The 18,360-nt window shown below is 48.3% G+C and overlaps 1 protein-coding gene across 1 annotated transcript; it reads right to left on the reverse strand.

Annotated features, from left to right (window-relative positions):
* Positions 1-562: 562 nt before the first annotated feature.
* Positions 563-18,112, reverse strand: TOR3A (torsin family 3 member A). The gene is made up of 6 exons (XM_053604126.1): positions 15,819-18,112; positions 14,490-14,603; positions 10,995-11,260; positions 7,911-8,089; positions 4,471-4,595; positions 563-3,909 (listed from the first exon to the last, which is right to left on the reverse strand). Exons 1-6 carry the CDS (start codon positions 16,090-16,092, stop codon positions 3,659-3,661), a joined length of 1,209 nt encoding a protein of 402 aa, XP_053460101.1. The 5' UTR covers positions 16,093-18,112; the 3' UTR covers positions 563-3,658.
* Between the last annotated feature and the right edge of the window lie 248 nt (positions 18,113-18,360).

Here is an 18,360-nt window from a genome sequence, read left to right on the forward strand (position 1 = left end):
GGTCAGTGAGCTACTGCTTTTAGAAGTAACCTTCATTAGGTAGGAATAGACTGTACATAAGTGGAGAATCCCTGTGGCCCACTTAGAGTGGCTGTTAGACATCAGTTTATACACCTCCTCACATCTGTCCTTCAGGCTTTTCCTCCTATCCATTTTTGGCTTAGTTTAGGAAGTCTTGCTTTTTAGAATCTTCCATGAAGAATCTCACATTGTTATCTCCCTGTTTATGTTACAGATAATCCCTGACTTTTGGTAATTCAGTGAACTATTTTTTTTTAGAAACCATACTTCAAGTATCCATGTAACCATCTTGTTTCTCACTTTCAGTACAGCATTCAGGAAATTACACAAGACAGTCAATACTTTACCATAAAATAGGCTTTCTGTTAGATGATTTTGCCCTGCTGGAGGCTAGGCTTAGCTAAGACGTTTGGTAGTAAATGCACTTTCAACATTTTATATATATATATATATACAATTTATTTATTTATTTTGAGACAGAGTCTCACTTTGTTGCCTTTGGTAGAGTGCAGTGGTGTCATAACTCATAGTAACATCAAACGCTTGGGCTCAAGCAATCCCCTTGCCTTAGCCTACCGAGTAGCTGGGAATATAGGCGCCAGCCACAATGCTGGACTTTTTTTTTTTTTTAAGAAACAGGGTCTCGCTGTAGCTTAGGCTGGTCTCTAACTTCTGAGCTCAAGAGATTCACCTGCCTCAGCCTCTCAGAGTGCTACAAGTGTGAACCGCCAAGCCCAGCCTTACTTATATTTTTAACTGACAAGGGGTTTAATGGGAAAAACCCCATCATAAATTGAGGAGCATCCATACTTACAACCTTTTCCATACCAGACCTGAGACAAGGGCACTTTCTGAAGAAGTCATTAAAAGGATAGCAGCTGGAGTCAGACCGCCTGCAGTTAAATCCCAACTCCTTCCCCCACTAGCTTTGTGACTTTGAATTTTAACAGCTAATTAAGTTTGTATTTTATTATTAAACACCTTGTGACATTGTGATATAATATATATATGGTCTTCATGCTCTTCCCAACATAGAGCTTCTAAAACTCTTACAATTTCCTAGGGTATAAGGATGAAAGAAGCATCTTAACGTTTTTCACAATCCCCTTTCTACCCTAACTCAGTTTATGCTGATGAGGCAACTGCTGGAGACAGGGACTATTTGCCAGAGGAACCAACACTGTGATAGAAGATTGGAACTTTCAGCCCCACCCCCTGACCTCTAGGGAGGAGAGAGAGGCTGGAGATTAACTTAATCACCAGTGGTCAATTATTTGATTATTTGTGTGTATGTAATGAGGCCTCCAAAAACCCATAAATGATGTGGTTCAAACAGCTGCTAGGTTGGTGATATTGAATAGGGTGAGATGCCTAGAGAGGGCCTGGAAATTGTGCCCCTCCACCCTACCCAAATACCTTGCTATACACATCTCCACGTGTCTGTCCCTGGGTAGTAGTCTTATACCTGTAATTTAAAGCCTTTCTCTGAGTTCTGTACAAATCATGAGACCCATCCTTATTTGTAGCTAAATTGGACTTAAGTGCTTCCTTTGGGGACTCACTACTTCCAACTGGGATTAGAAGTTGGGGCAACCTTGCAGGACTGAGCCCTTACCGGAGTTTGCACTAATTTCAGGTAGTATCAGAATTGAACTATAGACCACCCAGTGGTGTCTGCAAAGAACTGGGGAATTGCTTTATGGAAAACCAACACCTTTGATGTGTGACTATGTATAGAGCTGTGATTTTCAATTGTGTCGTAACACTGATGTACTGTGAGAGGATCTTTGGTGTGCCAGCAAAATTTTTAAACATCATTTTATTTCAGATAAGTTCAAAGTACAGTAAGTGTATTCTTCTAAAATTTTTTTCATCGGTGGCGCCTGTGGCTCAGTAAGCAGGGCACCGGCCCCATATATCAAGGGTGGTGGGTTCCAACCTAGCCCCAGCCAAACTAACAAAAAAATAGCCGGGCCTTGTGCCGGGCGCCTGTAGTCCCAGCTACTCAGGAGGCTGAGGCAAAAGAATAGCCTAAGACCAAGAGCTAGAGGTTGCTGTGAGCAGTGATGCCATGGCACTCTACCGAGGGTGACAAAGGGAGACTGTCTCTAAAAAAAAAAAAAAAAAATTTTTTTTTTTTAATCAAAATAATTAAGTGTGCTAGGGAAGTTCAACTGTAGGTTCAAGTGGGCCATGAGATAAAAAAGGTTGAAAAACAGGGTGGTGCCTGTGGCTCAAGGAGTAGGGCCGCTGGTCCCATATACAGAAGGTAGTGGGTTCAAACCTGGCCCCAGTCAAAAACTGAAAAAAAAAAAAAAGTTGAAAAACATTGCTTTAAAAGTTGAAAGTGAGCCAACAGTTAAAACAGGCTCATTTGCACAGTTTTGTCCCATGAATGGTGTGAAACTAATTTCTTTTCATTTATCTGAGTATTTACTGAATGCCTAATGTGTCTTAGGCTACTTTCTAACCTTGAGGCAGTTATTTGAGTAAATGAATGCAATAAAGTGTTGAATGAGGGAGAGACAGAAGTGTTCCATTCTGAAAGGGCTAAAGGAGAGAGGACTGGGGGGGACTTTAAATAAGAGGGACAATGAGATGACAAGTAGACAAGACAGACCTATGTGTTATTATAGAAGTGTGGGAGAAGGGAAGAACCAAAAAAGGGGAACAACACATAATAAGCACTTTGTGTACAGGCCCAGTGCTTCACATTTACACTCTGCCACTTAATTCACAAAAATGACTGCTGTCCTAATTAGAGCTGAGAGTACAGGAGTAAGTGCTTTCCTATGGAAGAGCAGTAAACTGCGAAAGCCTCTTCAGTGAGGAGCTGGTGCAACCCAGATCAGCCCATGTGGTCCCAGTGCAAACTGAAGTAAACCAGATGACCAGTTCATCCCCTGCCAGGGCTGAGTGCCAGGATCCACCCCGTCTCCACCAGTCCCCATCAGGATTACCTGGCATTTGAAATTTTGCTAAGTGAGCACAATTATTAAGCCTCAGAAAGTAGGCAAAAGATTTTAGAAAAATACAAAATTTTAATCTTTACAAATGACAGTCATGTTAAGACCCCTAATCATAAAAAATTTTGAATCTTGGTCAATCTTAGTCAACTGACCTGATTTTGAAAATATCTTCTGCTGTGCACTTTTCAGCCTGGGGCGCTCTGTAAATCTCCCAACAGAAGCTGCTCAACTTTCCTCCGGGACTAACAACCTGAAAGCCAGCCCACCCAGCTCACAAACCTGAGGTGGACTCTGCTCCCCTAGGTCACAGAACTTCATTCTTCCAGCTCTGTAACCCAAAACTCCTGCAGCCTCTGAAACCCAACACCCAAGTCCAGGCATCTGCAAGGAAGAGCTGAGATACTAAGGAGACCATCTGGAGAGCTGCCATGAGCCCTGGGGGTTTGCCCATCTCCCGCTTGGCTTTCTCCAGCCACCTACCCCACGTCTTCAAAGGTGTGTCCTTAAGGCACCAAGTGAGCTTAAGAACTGGCTCTGCTTCTCCTATAAGGATGTCCTTCTACACACCAGTGTGCTGGTTATTGCTGGATGCCAACCTGTTCCTCCACACCTTACAGTCCCAAACATTAGTGGAAGAATGGTAGCTCCAGGAAGTCTTTATCCATCCTTCACGGCAGGAAGTAGTTAATTCTCTGGGAAATAGATTTGCAGCCCTGAAAAGAAAAGAGTTGCTCCTCTTTGGGGACATACACCATCATCTTTGCGATTTCATCCAGTGCCTCTTCAGTGTACTGGAGCTCCTGGCTCAGAAAAGCATCGCGGACACACAGCCTCACATGCCGGTACTCCAGTGGCAGGAAGGGGACAAAGAAGTCAATCAGCTTTTCCTTCACGAGACAGCTGTGGCCAAAGCCACTATCTGAAATCAAAAGCAAAGTTACAGGGGAGTCTGACCTGGGGCTGAAACCAGCTCGAGTTTTAAGGTATCCCCAGGCGTAAGACCTGGGCAAGGCTTGATCCTGATCTCACATGCCAACTCCAGGCAGGCTATCTGCTGTGCCTGACCAGAACTCTACAAGTTGTGTCTGCTATAGCCAGGGTTAACTATGGCTATAACCACATAGTTGGGGGGAGGGGCTGACTGCCAGGTCTACAGTTTTGTTTGATGACAGAGGGTGGAGCAATCCAACCTCTGGCTAGACTAGAGGTTGAACCCCGAAGGTTCTCAGGGTGAAACTTTGCTTCAGAGTCTACAGACCACTGCCTGTACTCCCAGGGTCAGTGCAAACTACTCTCTCAAGCATTTTCAGAACAGGAGTTCAGGTCTTCTCAGCACTTTTCTTGTGCCTGCCCAAAGCTGACAAGGTGAGATGATCATGTTGTATCTTTTATGATCCTAAGTATGCCACCTGCCTCATAAACACACAGCTGTGGCTATCACCAGATGATTACTTTCAATGTGGCTGGAAATGCTATTTACCTGTGGACTCCACAATCTCAGCGTGGAGGTGAGGCTCCAAGTGTTCCATAGTAATTTCTTCCCGAGACAATCCAGACTTAAGCAAATTCAGGACCACCTCATTGATTATGTTGCCCCTAAGGTTACTAAAAGAGAAAAGGGGCTTGTGAACAGATTTTTTCCCCCTCTTTTTCTTTTTTTATCTTTTTTAATTTTTATTATTTTATTTTTCATTTCAAGTTAATGTGAGTGTACAAACAACTAGGTCACCATGTTTGCATTTGTTAGGTAGAGTCCTTCTTAGATTTCTTTGAGACAGAGTCTCAGGCTGTCACCCTGGGTAGAGTGCCATGGTAACATCATAGCTTATAGTAACCTCCAACTCTTAGGCTCAAGTGATCCACTTGCCTCAGTTTTTGTATTTTTAGTGGAGACAGGGTCTCACTCTGGCTCAGACTGGTCTTGAACCCATGAGCTCAAGCAATCCACATGCCTCAGCCTCCCAGAGTGCTAGGATTATGGCCATGAGCCACTGCGCCCGGCCTTCATAGATTTCTTTCTTTCTTTTTTTTTCTTTTTTGAGACAGAACCTCAAGCTGTGGCCCTGGGCCAGTGCCCTACCCAATGAACCACAGGGGCTGCCCAGTTTTTCTATTTTTAGTAGAGACGATGATCTTGCTTTTGCTCAGGCTGGTCTTGAACTCATGAGCTCAAGCAATCCACCCACCTTGGCCTCCCAGAGTGCTAGGATTACAGGTGTGACCCACCTCACCCAGCACTCCAAGGAGATCTTGTCACAGTCCAAAGGTCTGTGCAGGAAAGATACTGTTCTGCGTTGCCACCAGGCTCCCTCTCTTGCTCCCTCAGTAAGTGTCTACTTACTGAGACTGTGCTGGGTGCAGGGAGCATGAAGATGGTAAGACACGGGTCTTTCCCCTGAGGGAAAGGTGTATATGTGATTCCAGGCAGTGTGGCAAGTGCTGATGTAGGAGCAAGTAAGGTATAGGGAGAAGGCTTCAGTAGGAGGGGGAGGCTTCTACAGAGTAGTGACCATCAGACATGAGGTATGGAAGGGCATGGGCCCTCTGACAGGTGGGTCAGAGGCTTGTGGGGCTCAGGGGGTACAGGAAAACAGGCTCCTGGGGACCCTGGCATGGCCTTCCTATCCTGCTATGGAGGGGATTCTAGTGGGGCAGCTTTCCCACAGGCCCTGCCTCCTCACCGACCAACAGCTGCCTGCAACCACGTAGCCTCAGGCAGTTCACCATGGCCAGGTCACTGGAGAAGGGCATAACAGTTGAGGGGATGGAGGCACTCCTGGTGGGTTAACGACCAAAATATGATTGCTTAACGCAATGATTCTCAACCTTCCTAATGCCACGACCTTTTAATAAACTTCCTCATGTTGTGGTGACCTCCAACCATAAAATTATTTTCGTTGCTACTTTGTAACTGTTATTCTGCTACTGTTATGAATTGTAATGTAAATATCTGATATGCAGGATGTATTTTCATTGTTAAAAAGAACAGCTGGCCTAATGCAACCCAGTGACCCGCTATCTCTAGGCCGAAGTTTGCCTGGGTATGGCAGGTCACTGGGTGGCAATAGGCAATCTTAGCCCAGGCAAGGGTGAGTTTCTGAGCTGAGAAGCAGGTGTGAGAATCTGGGCGGCTGGCACCGCCCAAGGCCTGTGGGCCCCAGTGGGTGAAAGGTGAGAGTGGGGAAGAGTGGAGCCACTTATGCACAAAGGAGATCCCTGAAGAAGTGAAAGGGAGCCCTGAGCTGTGGCCCTTATGTTCTGCTCTCTCAGTGCAGCAGTGGCTCAGGGGCTTCCTTGGAATCTCCCACCCCTGCTAAAGGGCTGAGCTTGAGAGCCTCAAAGCACACAGGACATTCCTCTGCTTAGCCTCCTCTGCACTGGGAGCTTCCACCTACATCACTGCAACAGGAGGCCTGAGCCCAGTGCCTCAGGCGCTGGTGCCTAGAGGTAAGAATTAGTTTGAAAAATATGCCATCCTCAACTCCTAATTCTAGGCACTTTCATCATTTGGGAAGAGATCTCTCATTTAATATCACCCTGGGAGCTGTGCTTCCCCGACCTCACCAGGCATTCTTTAAGTCTCCACCAGCCTTACTTACAGATCTAGAAATCCCACCCCAAAAATAGTTTAAACCTGTCCCATCTCTTCTCGTGGGTCCACACTGAAATAAGATCTGCCTTTCACAGCACAATCTCTCACACTCTCCAAGCTTGGATGGAAATCAGCAACCCTCCCCCCAACACACTTCCCTGTCCTCACGACATGCACCATACAGCTTGGGGAAATCCTCCAGCAAGTGCTGGCCTGGGTAGGGGTCAGGGGGTAGCACCTGACTTCCACTGAGTCTGCAAGAAGTTGCTGTGAAGCATTCCAGTTGGACCACCAGGGGCCCCAATCTGACCTCTGAAGGATGTTAAGAGTCCTCCTGTTAAAGCCTCCATAAAAAGATGGAGTTGGGGGTGGTGCCTGTGGCTCAGTGAGCAGAGCGCAGGCCCCATATGCCGAGGGTGGCGGGTTCAAACCCAGCCCCGGCCAAACTGCAACAAAAAAATAGCCAGGCGTTGTGGCGGGCGCCTGTAGTCCCAGCTACTCGGGAGGCTGAGGCAGGAGAATCGCCTAAGCCCAGGAGTTGGAGGTTGCTGTGAGCTGTGTGATGCCACGGCACTCTACCAAGGGCAATAAAGTGAAACTCTATCTCTACAAAAAAAAAAAAAAAAAGATGGAGTTGGACAAGTTATTTCTAAGTTCGTTTCCTGCAAAATCATTTCAACAAAAGCATGGAAAAAAGTGTGGTTAAGTGACTGGTTCTACGTTGTAGTGTTGGCAGTCTCACTATGGGTACTTAAGAGTGGGTGTTTCATTCAATACTTTGTACCCTGAATTTTAAGCCCAGGACTCCCTCTTGTGATCAGAGAAGACCTTCCAAGGCTGGAGGGAGAGTTGGCTGTGTTGGGCTTAGTGGAGACTAAGCCTTCCTTGAGAATTTCAGAGGTACTTGGTACTTCATTTTCAACTAATGGGCTGACTAGCAAACTCAAAGTCTTTCTAAGGGGGCCGCTCACACTGATTCTGAGGGAGCCTCCCAATCCTAAGAGAACAGACCACAGGGGCACAGGGCAAGATGAGGGCCACAGCTCTGCTCCAGGCTGGCCTGTTAACTAACCAGCCTGTGCTGGAGAGGTGAGGTCAGAGTCCCTCAGAAGTGCCTTGGGGGTAAAATCTAGAAGGAGCAGGGAGACCCCAGCCTACCCCGCTTTCACCCCAGCAGCTACGTTTGTGAGTTCTCTAGCAGGATTTGTGTTGACTTTTTTTGAGGAAGAGCTTCCGGAGCCTGAGAGAGAGTGGAAGCCCTCCACTACCTGCTAATACCCTACCCTCACCCAGCCCTCCTGACTGGCATTTCTCAGAGCTCATTTCACCTGAGAAACAGAAAGATGGTTCGTAGGGGCTTAGCTTTGTGGCCCTCAGGGACCCTGTGTTCCAAGTAATGTCCAAGGACCTCCAGTAGATCTGGATGCAGCTTCTCAGCCTCATCAAAGATGAACAGGGTCTGGGGGCAGAGCTGTTGTGTCTCCTGGATCTGGCCTGTCAGCTGTTCCTGCACAAGATATAGGGAGTTGTTGGGAACTGGTCCACCCCCAGCCTTGAAGGTGTCGCTTCTCAGGGCATGAACAATAGAGGCTTCACCCACCCTCCCCTCTGCCTCCCCTCTGCAACTATCAAATCCAAACCTCTGGGGACAGGGGTAGGCCATTGCACCTAATAAGCTTCCCAGGTGATTCTTTATACTCTGAAGTCTGAAAGCCAAATAAGCTGGAGCTAGCCTGGGAAGAGGGAGGCCTTTGCCCTAGGGAAAAAGCACCAGCTCCAGCCTTGTTCTCCTCTCCAGGATTAGGTCCCATCCCAGAACTAAGTGCCAATTCATCTGCCCCAGGGGGGAGGAGTCAGGCTTTAATCTGGGATGATGGACAGAGGAGAAGCTCATGTGCCTAGCAGCAGCCACAAGTGTCCAATGGCACCCTGGCTGGGCTGAGATCTTAAGGGAGCAAGCCTGTGGCAGGCCTGTCTGGGGCCTACCCACCCTGCCTCGTGGGGGCTGCCACAGGGAGCTCTGCTGAGTTCCCCAGGTAGGAAACTAAACTGTCAATTGAAAAGACGGTTCTCTTAGCTGGGCGTTGTGGCGGGCACCTGTAGTCCCAGCTACTTGGGAGGCTGAGGCAGGAGAATCGCCTAGGCCCAGGAGTTGGAGGTTGCTGTGAGCTGTGTGACGCCACGGCACTCTACTGAGGGCGATAAAGTGAAACTCTGTCTCTACAAAAAAAAAAAAAAAAGAAAAGACGGTTCTCTGCAGTGTTCATTAGAACTGGGCAAAGAATACACAGTTGAACCTCCATAGCTAACCACCTACCTACATCGACTACCTCCTTAAGTTGACCTAATTTTCAGACTGGACATGCACCACATGTACATATCAGTACAGTGGGCCTAGCTCCTTATGTTGACCACCTCTGTATTGAACAGTTTGTCACAGTCCCTTGGGCGGTCAACTTAACAGAGGTTCTATTTGGGGCTAGCTCTCACCCTAGAGCCCATATTCCCTGTCCAGTTACCCCGAGTGCATGTGTGAGGGTGTGCAAGGTGTGAGAGTGTGTATGTGGCAATTTTCACAGTGGGGATGCTTAGATCTACAACAGCTTTGCCACAGTTCTTTGCCAGTTCTCCCTGGGAAGGCTCAGCTGATCAGCTACCTGACCTTAAGATAGCTGGGCTTTAGGACAGTTTTCCTGGCCCCTGCCCTCCAAGGCCATATATGTGTGTGTGTATACATAAATATATATATATTTTTACAGGCAGCTTTGAAAGAAATTGGTTTATCTTAAATGTCTTATTTGAATACTAATATATTTCATCCAAGCACTAACCCTGTTAGCTTCCGAGATCAGACAAGACTGGACACATTGGAGGATGGTGTGGTCAGAGACCCAAGGCTGTATTGAAACTGCCAGGAGATTGAAGACAGTTTGTTTTCAAAGGCTTATGCAATCTTCCTGAGTTAACAGACTCCAACTATTAGATAGGAAAGCCAAAGACAGATGCAGTTATCTGTCATGATGCAATAGAGGTTTGGTCATCTTCTGGTGCATTTTATTGATTGATTGATTGAGAGTCCCCTCTGTCACTCTGGGTTGAGTGCCATGGTATCATAGCTCACAGCGGCCTCAAACTCTTAGCCTCAGCCTCCTGAGTAGCTGGGACAATTATAGATAACTGCCACTATGCCAGGCTAGTTTTTCTATTTTTAGCAGAAATGGGGTCTTGCTCCTGCTCAGGATGGTCTCCAACTCCTGAGCTCAGGCTATCCACCCACCTTAGTCTCCTGGAGTGCTAGGATTACAGGCCTGAGCCACCGCGCCCCTCCTTCTGGTGCATTTTAAATACTCTGTGTCTGCACTGGAAGACATAGTTGGGGAACACCAACAAAATTTCTGTCCATTTGCTTCCTTGCATATAATGGGCCGATATAGGAAGACACAGAAAATCACTCATGATACAATATGCTTTTTTTTTTTTTTGTAGAGACAGAATCTTACTTTATCGCCCTCGGTAGAGTGCTGTGGCGTCGCACAGCTCACAGCAACCTCCAACTCATGGGCTTAGGCGATTCTCTTGCCTCAGCCTCCCGAGTAGCTGGGACTACAGGTGCCCGCCACAACATCCAGCTATTTTTTTGTTGCAGTTCGGCTGGGGCCGGAACCCACCACCCTCGGTAAATGGGGCCAGCGCCATATACAGATATGAGCCACAGGTGCCACCCCAATAATGCTTATTTTTTAAAAAAGGCAGGACATGGGTAGCACCTGTGGCTCAGTGAGTGGGGCGCCGACCCCATATACCGAGGGTGGCAGATTCAAACCTCTGCCCCAGCCAAACTGCAACAAAAAATAGCCAGGCATTGTGGTGGGTGCCTGTAGTCCCAGCTACTGGGGAGGCTGAGGCAAGAGAATCGCTTAAGCCCAGGAGCTGGAGGTTGCTGTGAACTGTGATGCCACAACACTCTACCAAGGGCAATAAAGTGAGTCTCTGGCAGGACATGAAACTTTCTGTCCATTATAATTCATACAATAACATAAACATGGGGAAAGTAACAACAGAGGAACCAAAATGCTGTTATTAATTGTGTCTGTGGGGAGACTGTGATAAAGCTATTGCTTTTCTCTGTTCCACATTTCCTGTGATGCTTCACTACTTCTATAACAAAAATCAACAGGCAGCTGCTGTTTGAACTTAGCATCTGGCCTCTTATGCGGCTGTTAAGGAGACAGCTGGGCATGGTGTTTAACATCAATCTTTCCTCTGGATGCTCAGAGCCTCCCCTGTGAGAAGTGGAGCAGGAGTCTCTGTAACAGTTTCTATCCCAGTAGCTGCCTGCACCCCTCCAGCCCCCAGCACAGAGGCCTTGTCCAGTCAGGGTAGATAACGCTCCTAGCACTGCCCAGCCTCACCTTGTACAGGTCCACATACTTGGGGTGAGGAAAGTGGACCGTGGCGATGAACATCTTGACACAGTCACTTCTCAGCCCATCCCGATACAGGTTCTCAGCCAGCATCCGTGCCACGAAGTTCTTGCCAGTGCCAGACCAGCCATGGAACAAGAGAGCCAGGGGCTTTTCTGGCTGGGGCATCACTAAGTGGCCCCTCACTGTTCTTAGGACCAGCTCCCGGGCCAAATGCTGGCCATGCAGTCGTACATTCAGGTCTGACTCTAAGCCTAAAGGCAGGAAAGAGGGGGTCACAGTGAGACTATGACACACAGGCACATTCCCTGCCAACAGCCCAGAAACTAAAACTGAGTATCTCTTCTTCAACTATGACAACAGCACCACCAGATAGCAACTCCCTATTATTTCCCCTACTTCACAAATGAGGAAAATGAAGCTCAGAATTGGGAAATGATTCCATCATACCACTATCTCCAATAAACATGTTTTCTATAGAAAAATTAAAAAATAAAATAAAATAGAACTGAGTATCTCCGAGGTGGCACCAATAATTCATCCTGTTTGGCCTTAGAACAAGAAGCCAGACAGCAGACCTCGTAGCAGAAGGGATTGAAGGGCTATTTTCCAAAGAGCTAGAAAAAGATTTATCACTTGAGCCCAAGAGCTTAATGTTGCTGTGAGCTGTGACACCATCGCACTCTACTAAGGGCAACATAGTGAGACTCTGTCTCAAAAAGAAAGAAAAAGTAAGATTGGATTAAGGGAGAATTAGAATCACTCTTTCTGAAGAGGAGCCCTGTCCACCAGTCCCTAGGTGGCTCCCATCCCTACTTGACTCTCTAAATGCTTTGCTGAGAATCTTCATTTGCATTTTTTTTTTGGAGACACAGTCTCACTCTGTAGCCCTGGGTAGAAGACCATGGGGTCATAGCTCACAGCCATCTCACTTAAACTCCTGGGTTCAAGCAATCCTCCTGCCTCAGCCTCCCAGGAGCTGGGACTACAGGCACCCATGACACCTGGCTAGTTTTTCTACTTTCAGTGGGGCAGGGTCTCCCTCTTGCTCAGGCTAGTCTCAAACTCCTGAACTCTGGGGATCCTTCAGCCTCCACCTCCCAAAGTGCTAGGATTACAGGCCATTTCTTCCATTCTAATTCAATTTAGCAAACACTTGTTGAGAGCAACTATTGTGCCTAAAACCCTATGATGTGCCTTATGCAGGATTCAGAGATGGTGATGTACAGATCCTTTTTCAGAACAATACTCAGTACTTGGGGCTAAAGATCCCCATTTTGACTGAGAGTCAAAATGCAAAGGCAAATCAAGTGCAATATGCAAATAAAGCTACCAGAACTAATTAGAAAATGCATGGGAGGAGGGTGGGTTAGATTCACATGCAGCTGAACTCTAGAGCAGTGTTCTCAACCTTCCTAATGCCACGACCCTTTAATACAGTTCCTCATGTGCTGTATTATGTATGGTTGACCCCAACCATAAAATTATTCTTGTTGCTTTCTACTTCATGAAGTAGCAACGAAAATAATTTTATGGTTGGGGGTCACCACAACATGAGGAACTGTATTAAAGGGTCACGGCATTAGGAAGGTTGAGAACCACTGCTCTAGAGGGAGAGCACAGGGAAACTGGAGTGAGCATTTCCAATCCATGATGGTTAATATATATCTTAGTTTCTACTCAGAACCTATCTCCTATTTCTTGAAGGCAGTGTTTTCCAACCTTTTTTATTTCACAACACACTGAACCTATAGTTAAACTTCTACAGCACATTTAAATTGTTGATTAAAAAAAAAAGTAAAAAAAAGAATATACTTACTTTGCTTTGACCTTTCAAAAATAATTAATGATCTTTAAAAATTTTCACAAGCAGTCTGGGCGAGTTGGCTCAGGCAATTACAGGCTCACCTGTAATCCCAGCACTTGGGAGGCCGAGGTGGATGGATTGCCTCGGTTAAACCTCGAGCTCACAGGTTTAAGACCAGCCTAAGCGAGAGCGAGACCTCTTCTCTAAAAATAGCCAGGCGTCGTGGTGGGTGCCTATAATCCCAGCTACTTGGGAGGCTGAGGAAAGAGAATCGCTTAAGCCCAGGACTTTGAGGTTGCTGTGAGCTGTGACACCACAGCCCTCTACCAAGGCTGAGAAAGTGAGACTCTGTCTCGAGAAAAAAAAAAGCACATCTAAAATCCTCTCATGGCACACTGGTTGAAAATCACTGTTCTGAGGATCGCTTGTGCCCAAGAGTTTCAGGGTGCTGCAAGCTATGACATCACAACACCCAAACCACAATAGAGTGAGACTCTGTCTCAAAAAGAAAAGAATAGAAGAAAAAAGAAAAGAAAAAATCACTGCTGGGCGGCGCCTGTGGCTCAGTGAGCAGGGTGCCGGCCCCATATACCGAGGGTGGCGGGTTCAAATCCAGCCCCGGCCAAACTGCAACAAAAAAATAGCCGGGCGTTGTGGCGGGCGCCTGTAGTCCCAGCTACTCGGGAGGCTGAGGCAGGAGGATCGCCTAAGCCCAGGAGTTAGAGGTTGCTGTGAGCTGTGTGATGCCACGGCACTCTACCGAGGGCAATAAAGTGAAACTCTGTCTCTACAAAAAAAAAAAAAAAAAAAAAGAAAAGAAAATCACTGCTGTAAGGGCACTGTCTCACTGAGGCATCCCCCTGATGCCAGATAAAGCAGGAAGACAGTGTTGTATCACCCAGACATTTGTTGGCTAAAGCCTAGAAAGGGATACTTTTAACTACAACCTACAGAATACGATGAGTTCTCTCACTGGATGCTTCCAACTACCTTCTGAGAGGTTACTGTTTCTGTGTTTAGAAAGAGACAAGGTGCTCAGGACATAACTCTCCTAACGGGTCTTAGATGTTGGATTAGGAGTTAAGCCCCACAAAACTCTTAGCACAGTGCCTGGTATATGGCAGGGGCTCAATAGATCACAGCTATTCTTTCCTCCTTGAACACGCTCCCAGGGATGGCAGGAGGACATGGTGAGAGGGTAGATGGCAGAGAGCAAAGGAAACCTAGTGTACACCAGGGACAGACATGCGGTGGTAACCAGGGGCCTGTGCTATATCTGTCACCATCCCTTCCTCCTAGCTGTCTTCGCTGGGTGTGACATGTTCATGGCTTCCCATAGATCCCCAAGACCATGAAACAAGCTCAGTCTGGACAAGCCATTCAAGTAGAAGCTAACAGGGGATTCCTAGTTCAGGTATTCTGGTGCTCTGGCTTCTGTTCCTAGATAAAAGAATGCACCATTAATGTTAGTGCCATATCGTCCCCTCTGTTAGAGGGTGTTATCTTGCCCAAAGATCTTCAAATAAATGCAGACCCAAGTTCAATCTTTTTGGGACATTTCCTGCTTTGTGGGAGGTTGGGCAGGATGATGAAAGGTCCCTTGCACTCTAGCTATTTTCCTCAACTGTCTCTCTTCCCCACAGATCCCTAGGCCGGTGAGGGCACCGGAGTCCAACCTGTGAAGTTGTTGGAGATCCTGCAGTCCCCACTGTCGCAGCAGTCCTGCAGGCTGCAGTACCATGTGGTCAGGATATCCAGGTACTGCTGGCCCAACACCGGAAGGCTCCAGCCTAGAAAAGGAGGGGCCATGAGACAGAGTGCAGGCCATTTGCTCCAGGGCGGTAATGTCACAACACTGTTGATTGATTTGTCAATGACAGAGCCAGAATTAGTACTCAAGTCCCAACTCCCTACCCAGATCTGCCCGTCCTCAAGCGCTGCTTAAGCAGCAAAGTAGGAAGAGAAGGTACTTGAGGGTGGAGGACAGTCACCAGGTGTGTCCGTAGAGTTGTTTTCTTTTTTTTTTTTTTTGTAGAGACAGAGTCTCACTTTATGGCCCTCGGTAGAGTGCCGTGGCGTCACACAGCTCACAGCAACCTCCAGCTCTTGGGCTTAAGCGATTCTCTTGCCTCAGCCTCCCAAGTAGCTGGGACTACAGGCGCCCGCCACAACGCCCGGCTATTTTTTTTGTTGCAGTTTGGCCGGAGCTGGGTTTGAACCCGTCACCCTCGGTATATGGGGCCGGCGCCCTACCGACTGAACCACAGGCACCGCCCCGTAGAGTTGTTTTCTTAAAGACGTCAAGAAGGTGGGAAAGATTAGCACCTTGGGATCACACTGGGGCGGCGAGGGGGGTGGAGCACACAGGCAGAGAACATGTTCGAGGAACAGTGAGAAGAGGGGTGTTTAAAAAGACAATGCAGGCAGGGCGCGGTGGTTCACGCCTGTAGTCCTAGCACTCTGGGAAGCCGAGGAAAGCGGATTGCAGGAGCTCACGAGTTGGAGACCAGTCTGATCAAAAGCGAGATTCCCCCCGCCCCCCTATACTAAAAACATAAAAAAACTGAGGCAAGAGGATAGCTTAAGCCCAAGAGTTGCAGGTTGCTGTGAGCTATGATGCCACAGTACTCTATCCAGGGCAACAGCTTGAGACTGTCTCAAAAAAAAAAAAAAAAAAAAAAAAAAAGAGAAACAATGTGCTCCGGACACGACTCTCCTAAAGGGTCTTAGACGTTGGATTAGGAGTTTAATCCCCACAACTCTCAGCACAGTGCCTGGTGTGGCTTCCTAACCACAAGAGCTGCATGGAGGATGGAAGGGGGACAGTGACAGTGCCTCCTGACCCGCGCAGGCCGTGTGGCTGACACGGTGGTCCCGGGCAGGAGCGAGGGACTGACAGCGAGCCCCGCACGTCCCCACGGCCTCAGCGCAGCGCCGCCCCGCTCGCTTCCGCGTCCCGGAGCGGCAGGCGGGCCAGGCGGTTGGCCGCGGGGACCGGGTCTTACCGAAGGGCCCCGCGGCTGCCTCCTCGTGGTCCTCACAGTCGTCCGGCCACACCCGGCAGCTGAGGAGCGCCCAGTACCGCTTGGAGAGGGCCCCGGCCGCGCGCAGCCGCTCCCGCAGGCGCCGGAAGCCGGACCAGGCCCAGGCCGAGCCCGGCTCGTCCGTCCTCTCCCAGGGCAGCGCTGCGCCGCGGCGCCCAGACGAGCCTGGCAGCGGCAGCGGCAGCAGCAGCAGCAGGAGGCAGAGGCCCAGCGGGCGCCGCGGGCCGCGAAGCATGGCCGCTCCCGGCTGCAGGTCCCGGACGCCGCGCCTCGCCTGCGCCTCTAGGCCCGGGGCGGGGCGGGCGTTGCCGTGGCAACTACCGCCGGGCGGAGAGCGCACGGGTCGCCTTCCGCCCCCCCGCACACTTGTGACCCGGCGGGAACCGAAACTCTGCAGTCCCCGGAGGGCATCCGGAGGCTGAGTTCAGGCCCGGGGCGCACAACTGGCCCCCGGGAAGCAGTCCGTTCTGGTCTGGGGCGTGATTGTGGTCGCAGAGAAGACGAAACCAGGCCTTGAAGTGGCCACTGTCGGTCACTCCGGTATTGCCTTCGGGCAGCTTTGGTGGCCCGAGGCCTGTCTGCTAAGGACACCGCAAAGCAACTTGCTGCCACCTTGCCGTCCCAGCCGGGGAGGGAAGAGGTGTGTTGGCCGCCAGAGCCAGTAGAGAGGAAACGGGCGCAGCGGGGCCCCGTCCGGCCGAGGCTGCCCAGCTCCTCCGCGGAGAGAAACGAAACTTGGCGAGTAGCCCCAGAAGCAAGAGAGAGCAGATGGGCGCCAGCCTGGAAGTACTCGGGACTTGGAAAGCCCCCGAGTCACGAGTGAAGCATAAGGTCTCACGTCAATGTAATTATATCTCATAGGAAAAAGGTTAGGTGCTGTGTGCGCTTTTTCTTTCCTTTTTTTCTTGACAGAGCCTCATTTTTTTTTGAGACTCGTCGCCCTGGGTTGAGTGCCGTGGCGTCATAGCTCACAGCTGCCTCAAACTCCTGGGGTCGAGCCATCTTCCTGTCTCAACTTTCCAAGTGGCTGGGACTACAGGCACCGGCCACAACTCCCGGCTAATTTTTCTGTTTTTAGTACAAACGGGTCTTGCTTTTGGTCGGGCTGGTCTCGAACTCCAGAGCCTCCAGAGTGCTGGATTACAAATATGAGCCACCCTGCTTGGCCTATTCTGTATCTTTAAAATTCCCTCACTCTTTTTAAGAACTAAAGCTTGTATCCCTGCCTCAGCCCGGTTGTCCGAAGGTGGAGGGGAGTGTCCCCTGTTCCTCCAACCACTAGGAGATGGCTTAGTGGGAACTGTCGTCCCTTGGAGAGATTCCTGCTGAGGTCACAGGTCACAAGATTGTCTTGAGATTGTCTTTGACAGAGATGGGATCAATTCAAGCCATCAACTGTATTTAAAGGACAATACCCTTTACTTGCAAACCCTCCCTTTGAAAGCTCTGTATTTCTGCTTATGGAAGGAAAATTGGTATTTATTTTTATCTTCTGAGATAATGTCTCACTCTGTTGCCCGGGCTAGAGTGCAGTGGTGTCATCATAGCGCACTGCAACCTGGAACTCCTAGGCTTAAGCTGAACTCCTGCTTCAGCCCCGACTCCCAGTAGCTAGAACCACAGGTAGCACCCCCATGCCTTGCTAGTTTTTCTGTATTTTGTAGAAATTCGGTCTCCCTCTTGCTCAGGCTGGTCTTTAACTCCTGGTTTCTAGCAGTGTTCCCACTTCAGACTCCCAGGCATGTCCAGCACCCACCTTCACTTTTATTTTCATATATGGACATCCCTGCGTTAAGGTGAAAGAGAAGTGAGCCTAACTCCATTTTGTTATTCTTGTTCCTGAGAATCAGTGGGAAGGCAAAGCAGATCTAATTCCATTCTGTTTTGTTTTTTAATACTTAAAAAAAAAAACCGGTTCATGGGCAGTGCCTGTCGCTCAAGGAGTAGGTGCTGGCCCCATATGCTGAGGGTGATGGGTTCAAATCCAGCCCCAGCTAAAAAATTGCAAAAAAAAAAAAAAAAAAAAAACCGGTTCCACTTGCCTCCCCACCCATTGCATACATAGTATTTTAAGTGTACCTGGTTAGAACTGTTAGAATTATTATTGTGTAGAAAGTCACTAACCACCCTTGTGACAACTCTCATGATTATGTTAAGGTGGTCTTCATATGGTTATACCATATATAATATTGAAATGTTAATAGAACAAGCTTAACTCCTTTTTACCTTCAAAACTAGTTCCTCTTGTTTGCCCTCCCATTATAACTACAAATGCCTTTAGCTAAAATTGTTAGCAATGTAAATTACTAACCACATAGCCCTCGTGATAGCTTTTTATGATCACACCCTTTATGACTCTTAAGTTCCCTTCCCTGCATTCCCCCTTAGGACATTGTGGTTTGTACCTGTTTTGTCAGGAAGAAAGTCACTAATCATTCTCCTGACCATAGTATTGTGTAAAATGATTAACTGAACTGCTGTTTTTGCTTTGTAATAATGCTTG

Source organism: Nycticebus coucang, chromosome 10 (assembly GCF_027406575.1).
Source record: "Nycticebus coucang isolate mNycCou1 chromosome 10, mNycCou1.pri, whole genome shotgun sequence".
Lineage (NCBI taxonomy): Eukaryota > Metazoa > Chordata > Mammalia > Primates > Lorisidae > Nycticebus > Nycticebus coucang.

What these genes read in the sequence shown, in the direction of transcription:
- TOR3A (XM_053604126.1), bottom strand. Translation starts at nt 16,092, where the DNA reads ATGCTTCGCGGCCCGCGGCGCCCGCTGGGCCTCTGCCTCCTGCTGCTG. An exon ending in GGCAGCCGCGGGGCCCTTCG is followed by an intron (nt 14,604 to 15,818) that starts GTAAGACCCGGT and finishes CTCCTTTTCTAG; the next exon opens with GCTGGAGCCTTCCGGTGTTG. An exon ending in ACCATCTTTCTGTTTCTCAG is followed by an intron (nt 4,596 to 7,910) that starts GTGAAATGAGCT and finishes TTTCTCTTTTAG; the next exon opens with TAACCTTAGGGGCAACATAA.